The sequence below is a fragment of the Neomonachus schauinslandi genome, chromosome 10, assembly GCF_002201575.2.
Source record: "Neomonachus schauinslandi chromosome 10, ASM220157v2, whole genome shotgun sequence".
Taxonomy (NCBI): Eukaryota; Metazoa; Chordata; class Mammalia; order Carnivora; family Phocidae; genus Neomonachus; species Neomonachus schauinslandi.
The window spans coordinates 138077218-138086003 of record NC_058412.1 but is presented as its reverse complement, the minus strand read 5'-3'; the positions used below and the strand labels follow the sequence as shown (position 1 = coordinate 138086003).

Below are 8786 nucleotides of genomic sequence, written 5' to 3'. Positions count from 1 at the left end.
CCACCTGCTGAGGGCTTCACCCACCATCCCTGGGCAGTGCCTCCAGGACTGTCTAGCCTGAGAATGGTGTCTCCAGGGTCAATCTCAGGTTCGTCAGCCCGTGAGGTGCTACCCCTTTCCCCAGCAGCGGCCGCCATAAAGCGGGAAGGGAAGCTCAGGTGCGCCCCAGCCAGGAGATGGGGCCCCAGACCCAGCGCTGGGCACATATGGTTGTCATGCTGAGTGGAGCAGGTCAAGCAGGCTGTCATCAGTAGGGGCTGGGGCCTGGCATGGCCTGGGGAAAGACTCCAACCCTCCTGGGGCCTCAGCAGGGGCCGCCTGGAGCCCAGACGCATCCTGGAAGATGCCCAGATTCCTGGACCCCAAATGCTCCAGGGTGAATCCTGGGAAGAGGGCAGGAGGTGGTCAGAGACAACACAGGAGGCTGGGGACTTTCGGGCTCACCAAGATGGAGCTGGGGGTTTGGTCTGAGCAGGAGATTCAGAGGTTCGAAGGGGCAGGGCAGGGGTGAGCGGGTGGATTTGGGCTGGGCTTGGGTTAGAAGAGCAAGAATGGGGTAATTCACACATGAAGGTGCACGGGGACCCACTCTTCGACCGCCACAGGCTGGGGCCAGGGGAAGGGCTGGGGTGGGAGCTACACCGACTTCAGGAGTGACACATCCGGGGTCGGCTTGTGGGCCGGTGGGCCTGGCTCCGGGCGCAGGTCCTCAGGCTCCTCTGGTCACCACCCTGCTTCCAGCGGGGGCCCAAGATCCGCCCCAGCCTCGAGTGGCCGGGGTGGAGCTAGCGCCGGCCCTGACCCTCCCGGATCTCCCCCGCCCCCCACTGCGCCCCCCACTGCGCCCCTGAGTCCGGGCGCGGGCAGAGCCGCCGAGGGAGCGCCCCGACCACGACCCGGTGGGCCCGGGACCAGGAGCCTGGACGGAGAGGGGCCCTCACGGGGGTGAGCGGGCAAGGGTGGAGGGGGCCGCGGCCTCGGAGACCCCGGGAGTTGTGCGGAGAGGGGGTGGGGTACCGGGGTGCTGAGCAGGGTCTGAGTAGGAGCAGAGGGTCCCTTTGAAGTAAGAGAGAGCCCGGTGTCCGCGACTTGGCGGGTCCTTCCTGCCGGGGCCTTCCCCTCCGGCTCGGGGCCGGGGACGCCTCCAGACCCGGCGGCCCGCCTCCCGCGTCCTGCCCGCGCTGGTCTCGGCGCCGGGGGCCCCCGGGGCCGCGCGAGGGTCTCTCGGGGAGTGGCAGCCGTGGCCGTGTTGAGCCAGAGGAAGTCCGCGCATGGCCTTGGTGCCCTGGGTCCCAAGACCCCTGCCCCCGCCGCGCCCCGTGCACCCCCTCTAGCTTGTGTCGTAAGTGGTTTCAAATGGTGACGGGGCTCGCGGCGGCGGGCAAGCCCCCCACCTCTCCTGGCAAGCCACGCCCCCCCGCGCCCCAACACCTGCCCCGCGTGGCTTACCGTTTCCTGGTCGTGCTCCTCGTGGTAGGTGGGGAGCGGGAGGGGGCCGCGCACCTAGGACCCACGTACGCACATGGCGACCATGACCTCCACCAGGAGCCCAGAGTTCCCAGACTGGCCGTGGGGGTGTGGACTTCGGGAATCTCCCCGTAATGCCATTCAGCCCCCCGCCCACGGTCCCCTAGATCAGGGGTACAGGTGTTGGGGCCCTGGGTCTGGGGGAGGAGCGAGGTCCCGGCGCCCACCACCCTGAATGCCCATCATTAATTAAGGCTTGGTGTTAGTTCCTATTTCCCTGTGAGATTCCCGTAGAGAGCAAGGTCTGAGAAGCCTGAGGAGAGGAGGGGCCTTCCCACTCTGTGGACAGCCAGCCACCAAGGCAGTCTGGGGGCGCCTGTGCCCTGGGGACACCCCACGGCAGCCCAGCCCTAGTCAGCGGCAAAGAACTGAAAACCCATGTCCTCAATGAGCAGGGCCAGCAAGCACCTGCCCTCAATTCCCAGGATGATGCTGTACAGCAGCCGAATAAACTAGACCTAGATGGGGGGCGATTGCTTGGAAAAACCTATGCGAAATGAAAATTCATACTGACCCAGTACAGTGTAGTACTCTTTATGCAAGACTTTAGAGATCAATAAAATCAGGAATGAACTAGGATCTGTGGATGCTGACACCGGCCGGCTGGAGGGGACACTGGGGAGGGGAGGGACATGCAGGTCTTCACTGTAGGCCATTCTCTCCTTCATGGAAGATCCAAGTCACACTAGTCCCTATGTCCTAGATGAAGGGTTTCCTTCAAGGTGCTTGTTACATCATTCTTAGTACTTTTATGCTGCTTTTTTTCAAACTATTTCTGTCTTGCCCTGAGTTCAGTCAAGGGAACCGAAGAGCCAGCACCCTGACCCCAGGGGGTCCCAGGTATGAGAGGGACAGCTGCTGAAACGGTGTGGAAAGTGGCACCTGTGGCCTGGGCCACGTGGTCACACCCATGGGGCCCCCTGGGTCTAGGTGTCCTCCCCCACCTAAGGCCAGGGTCAGGCCCCACCCACCCCAGTGTGTGCAGAACCCCCAGGGACACACATGCCCTGAGGCAGGGACAGCACTTCCTGCAAGAGTCCACGACTAGACATTTATCTCAGGGAAGAGAAAAGAGAGGCACAGAAGTGGTTTTAGTGGGGCCAGAAACCCCCGGCTGTGAGCTGCAGAGTCCCCGGCCAGGCCCTGCTCAGCTCTCAGAATCCCCTGGGCGTCACGACCATCCTCCCATCTGGCCCTCCCAGGGAGATGCTGGGATGCAGTCCCAGCTCATCGCTGGCATGGATGTGACCCCGGCAGACACGACAATCGTGTCCAGCCATGAGAACGCGAGTGTACCCCACACTGATGCCCTGGGTGGAGCAGGCAGTGGGACCACCCCAGGAAGCCCTCCTCCACAGGGTGGACAAGGCTCCGCACGGAGCACAGGCCCAGGCGTGAGGGACCCCGCCGTCACCCTTCGTCTACCTTGTGCTACGAGCTGAGGGCAGGCCTGCTGCGTAGCCGAGGGCTCAGGCTCAGACCGGAGTGCTGTTCCAGATCCCTGCAGCCCGGCGGCCTTATTTCATGCAGGAGGATGGAAGGTGATGCCCGTGTGGGCGGCAGGGATGGTTCCGGGCTGAGGTGGTAGGAGGAGGTAACGATAGGTGGATAGGAGGGGGGGAGCGGAAGCAAGGACCTGTCCCGGGAGGGCTGCAGAACCCACAGTCCAAGCCACCCCGGGCTTACAGGACCCTTTCCTCACTCCACTTGGGGTATTTTTTTTTAAGATTTCATTTATTTGAGAGAGAGAGACACAAGCAGGGGGAGTGGGAGAGGGAGAAGCAGGCTTCCTGCCGAGCAGGCAGCCCGATATGGGGCTTGATCCCAGGACTCCGGGATCATGACCTGAGCCGAAGGCAGATGCTTTAACGACTGAGCCACCCAGGCACCCCTCCACTTGGGGTATTTAGACGATGGAGGTGAAAAGAGAACCTAGGAGGGGCGTTTGTCCACACTTGGGCCAGGCAGGCGGGAGTGAGACCCCTGCCCCTCTGTGCACGACCCCCCCATTTCAAAAGGACTCTGCGGGGGTCATTGAATGAGACACATGCCTGGTTTGCAGTGAAAACATTTATTTTACAACAGTTATCTTTACCTTAAGGTCAACATTCAGACATACGAGATGGAGATCACCAAGGAACCATCCTAACCCTCCAGCCTGGCCCTCAGGGGTGCACATGGGAGTCAAGGTCAGAGGTACACCCACCTAGCGTTGCGGGATTCCAGCAACAGGAAGAAACCAGAAACCAGCGCGCACGGACAGTTGCTTGCCATGCATTTGCGTTTAGTATTTTAAAACGATGTGTGTGTGTGTGTGTATACACACACACACACACACACATATATTTATTTATTTCAGTGCAAACTGCCTCCCCTCACTTAGCTTGAAACATTGTCCCATTTTCTAGGGAAACAAAATCTACCAAAAGCTACTGCCTGTAGGCCCCTGAACCCAGCCCCTTCCTGCAGGATGGCATTGTGTGGCCCCCCCTCCTTCCCAGTGGACCCCTCCCAAGGCAGACCTGCGGTCAGGACAGAGTCCCCTTTAGAATGCCCTTTGTCATGACTTTTCTGATGCTCAGAAAATTGGTTTTAATGTTTCAAGGGAGGGAAGGGTTTCCAGCCTCCTAGATGTCGCAAAAGGACACGCCCCTGGAGGCCAGGTGAGCACGCCGGGTGCGCCCCCAGGGACGAGCGTGTCACTTGGGACAGTCGCCCCTCGGCGGCCCCGGCGCCCTTCCCCGGAGAAGGTGCTGCTGGCAGCATGCGGTCACCCCAGTGCAGGCAGGCACCGCGGCCGGCCGTCCACAAAAATCCTACACACGCACCGGGGTCGGCATTTACTTCTGCGCACCCAGCAAAGGAGCCTGCCACCAGGACCCTGTTCTCGAGCCGACTCCCCAAGAAACCCAAGGCCGTCCTGGAGCCGACCGCTGGACAGCAACAGGCACACCCGCTGTGGGGTACACGTGTACGTACACACACAGGGACAGCCACTGCCAACACCTACAGCACAGACAATGCCAACCGTGCTCGCAGGGGCAGGACAAGTGTAGCTTCTGCCAATTCCACAGGAGGATTCACAACCAAAGTAACAAGAACAAACAGGGCGGTCCTGTGTCACATGGGCTCACAGATCAGCATGTTGAGAAAGGAAGGAGATCAGCCGCTCTCTCCATACTCACACCCGTCCCTCTGCGGGGCTACGCTGAGAGCCAGGGAAGGACGGGCAGGGCCCCCGAGCTCTGCCTGCGTGCCGGCGCCCACCCCACTTGCTGGCGGCCTCAACCCCAAGGGCCAGGTGCTGGGAGGCCACGCGTCTCCCCAGACCACCAGCTGCACCAGTGGGCACTCCTCCAGCACGAGCTCACCCGATCGGCCCATCTACAGTCAGAACGCACAGCGACAGTCCTGACACGACCTCTCCCCGAGCAGGAGCCTCGTGGCCACGCCAGGTGGCCAACAGTGTGGAAAGGCCACCTGCTCTAAGCACAGCACACTGCAGCTTCTTCCCCCGCAGCACTGACCGGGGAACTAGGAAGGCTCACACACACTGAGCAGTAATATCTAAAGCAGTTTAAAAGTAGAAGAAAGCCAAAGGGAAGACGAGAGAAGACCAACCACATCACTGAGCAGGAACAGAAACGTACACGGCAGCAGACACCAGCAGACACCCCGCAGGGCCCTCCCGTGCTTCCTGCCGGCCACCGGCTGCTCTGGGGGCCCCCTGAGGCGAGCCCCACACTTTGTGACACGGGATGGGCTTCAGCACTCCCTGGCCGCACGTGGCCCCAGCTCCGGGCAGCCTCAGAGTGAGGACCCGGGTGCTCTCACTGCTGCGCGGTGGGCAGGGGGTCGCCCCCACGTGGCCAGTGAACGGGGCACGCCTCCAGACTCAGCAACTCTGCTCACCAGGGAAATACACAGACCACTCAAGAAAAAGGGAAACGCAACCAGGACTGACAGTGAGTACAGCCAGCCGACTTTGAAGGGGCTCCGCTTGGGAATCACCAGGTGGAAATGCCTTCGGGGCCAGGCGGGGAGAGTTCTAGGCCCCCATCTGGATCCTGGGGCCCCTGGGCCTTAGGCAATCATTACCACCATCTTAAGGATTGTTATCATCACTGTCATGATTTATTTAGTTTTTACAAATTCTACAGGAGCCTGGGTTCAACAACCTTCCAGACCTGCCCCTCTCCCAGCACCCTGGTCCCCAGTGGAGCTTCACGTTCTGTCAAGTGGAAGATGCCGTCAAGGACTCGCTCGGACACATGTGGTGGGCCTTGAGGTTTCCTGACCACGGAGTTGCAGTGGTCCCCACAGGGGGGAGGCTTGCTACCTGAAGTCCCAGCTTTGAACTTGGTTCTTGACCATTCCAGCGAAAAACAGCTCAGAAAGTAATTTTCAGAAACATCACAAAGGCTGCGTTCTTGTTGCTGTGTTGGGACTGGCCCTGTGGTCTTACCTCCTCCCTTGTGCCGGGGGGAAGGGGGGGAGGGTGTCAATGGATTCCTTAACCTTTCATGATGTCTGATTTTAGCAAATTATTTCTAATTTAAGATCACAGTGTGTATTTTTCCTCTCACTGAATGTCTTCATGATCATTTTAATGAACCAAAACCAAACCCCCCCCCCCAAAAAAGGGGGGGGGGGACCAAACACCTGCCCAAGGACCTGGGAGCGGCTGCGACTGCACCAGCCCGGCCAGAGCAGGCCTCAGTCAGCACTGCGCTCAGAGCCTGTCCACGTTCTGCACGGACACTGCTGCCCCTCCGGCCCCTTCCGGCCAACAAGAACCTGCTCTCGGCACAGCTGTGAGTGGGCAGACAAGGGCCGAGGCCCAGCAGGTGCGCGGGGTGGGGGGCAGGCGGTGGTGGAAACCGTGGGCATCAGGAACATGCTCTGGTGCGTCAGCCGACATCGTCGTCCTTGTTCTTCACCTACTGGACACACGGGAGACATTCAGCAGCGGAACGCTGCTGCCCTCTGCGGAAACCACTTGGGTCTCCGGTGACCTGTGCAGGTCCAACAGGGAGCCACAGCACATCCAGGGCTGCTGGGGGTGTGGGGGCCACTGTGAACTCTGGGCCAGCATGGGCACATCATAACCCGTTTCCTTGTCTCCTGCAGCAGGGGCACCACCCACAAGTTCTGGGACACAGACAAGAAAGACTGACTTCCAACAGTTCACAGAAGGTGCTGCTCAAGACAACGGGGAGTGGGGGGCTCCACGGTCAGGCTGCAGGCTCACAACCCAAGGGCACCAGGCTGTGCCTTTGGTCCAGCTGATCCTTCCTCCAGGAACCTGGCGTCTCTAGCTCTGCCTGAACCATCAACGGTGACTGAAGGGCACAGGCGATGATGGACAGTGGGGTGGGTAGGAGCCCTGGACAGCACAGAGAAGAGGGCTGTGCTCCCCACGTGTGCTTCCCAGGGCTGCTCAGCCACGCTCCACCAGCAACCTGGACGGTCAGCCCCTCTAACAACAGCACACTGAGCCACTGCTACCATTTGTGGTGCTTAGAGGTCCAGAAAGGACCACCAGGCGGCCAGGGGGGCCTGAAGGAATGTGGAGGGTGGCCGAAGGGGAGAGGAGGTGGAGGAATGTGGCCCCATCAATCCAGCTCGTGGCCTGGGGACGTGTGGGAGCGTGGAAGAACCACCTCCCACAGCCTGGCGAGGGAGCATGCTCACAGGACCATGTGACATGGAGACCGAGGCTGCACCCAGGTAGAAAACGTGGTCTTGGGGTCAGTAGAGCCTCCCACACTTTCCACAACAAACCTACCCATGGGAAAAACCCGGCCACAAGGCCAAGCAACCACGGCAAACAGACCCGCACAAACCAACAGCACGGAAACGCCGAGGGGACCGGGCAAAGGGAGGGCGCAGCAGCTCCTTCCCGACACTGCGTCCAGAGGCTCTGCCTGTGTGCGCACAGCTGGAGAGCACGGGGTGGCGTCAGACCCCCCAGCTCCCGCCGGGCAGCACCTGCCTCCGGCCCCCACCGACACACGGGAAAGGAGTGTGCTGAGACTCGAGGGGGGGGGCTGAGACTCGGGGGGGCTGACACACCCACTCCCGCGCAGCCCGCCCCGCCGGGAGGCACCACGCAGCCGAGGTCGGAGCGGCGAGTGGAAAGCCCCAGGAGGCTCCGCCGTCCGGTTAACGCGGTCACGCCGCCGCACGTCCACAACACAGACATGGAACAGAACCCCATACATGCTATTAAAAAAGGAGGAAACAGAAGAAGAAGAAGAAGAAGACCGTAGCTAACTGCTTTAAATACTGCATGCGACGCACTTCACGTGTGGGGGCGACGGGCGGGCGGGCGCAGAGGTGGGAAGGGCCCCGGTGGGCCGGCAGCTGCCCCCCTCCCCATCTCTGGGACTACGCTCCGTGGTTCTAAGGGTGAAGTGGCCGGGGGCCGAGCTGTCCTCCGTCGCAGCTGCTCCTGGACTTAGTTGAACCCGTCGGTGTGGTAGCTGGGGTGGGAGTCGGCCGTGAGCTGGGTGGTCTCTGTGGCGGACGCCGGCTGTACGACGATGGGCGAGTCTGCGGCCTCTGCAAAGCAAGCACACGGCACTCGTCGTGTGAGGGCGGCGGCCGTGCCCCGGGCCCAGAGCGCCCCGGCGACGCTGTCCCTGCTCCGTCGCCGCCGCTCCGCGGGCTGGGCTCGGAGGCCGGAGGGGCGAGGCTACCTGCGGACCGCCCCCCAGCACACGCCTCCTCCGGCGCCTCAGGTCGCCACCGGCCCTCGGTCCCTCCCCACCTGCTCGGGCGCGCGGGCCGCGTCCGCTTCTCGCTCCGGCGTCCACGTCCGCACCGCAGTCCCCGCCGCCGGCGCGGACACGCCCGCAGTGTCAGTGCCCGCCTGTTTGACGAGACGGGCGACAGGGTTCAGGGCCCGCCCCGCCCCGCCGCGCCCCGGGGCCGCCGGCACTCACCCCGCTCGTCGCACTGCAGCTGCGCCTCCAGGTCCTCGGGGGACACGTAGACGCCGGGGTCGGGGCCGGCGGGCGCCCGCGGCTTGCAGCGGCCGCAGCAGCAGTTGAAGCAGCAGCACAGGCAGCAGCAGCAGTAGCAGCAGCTGAGCACGCCGCACACGGCAAACAGCACCTGCGCGGGATGGAGGGTGGGCGGGGCGCTGAGACTCGGCGGGGGTGGGGCTGAGACTCGGGGGCGGGGGCTGAGACTCGGCGGGGGCGGAGGCTGAGACGCGGGGGCGGGGCGGGCCCTGCGGGGGGGGGGGCTGAGGC

General features: G+C 62.5%; 1 protein-coding gene across 1 annotated transcript in view; it reads right to left on the bottom strand.

Annotated features, from left to right (window-relative positions):
• Positions 1–5639: 5639 nt before the first annotated feature.
• The window catches only part of DNAJC5 (DnaJ heat shock protein family (Hsp40) member C5), a 26287-nt gene continuing 23140 nt past the window's right edge, over positions 5640–8786 (bottom strand). The window contains exons 2-3 of the mRNA XM_021677824.2: positions 8475–8646; positions 5640–8091 (exon numbers count right to left, since the gene is read on the bottom strand). Of these exons, the coding sequence (XP_021533499.1) occupies positions 7988–8091; positions 8475–8646 (276 nt within the window). The 3' untranslated portion in view covers positions 5640–7987. The remainder of the gene's footprint in view (positions 8092–8474; positions 8647–8786) is intronic.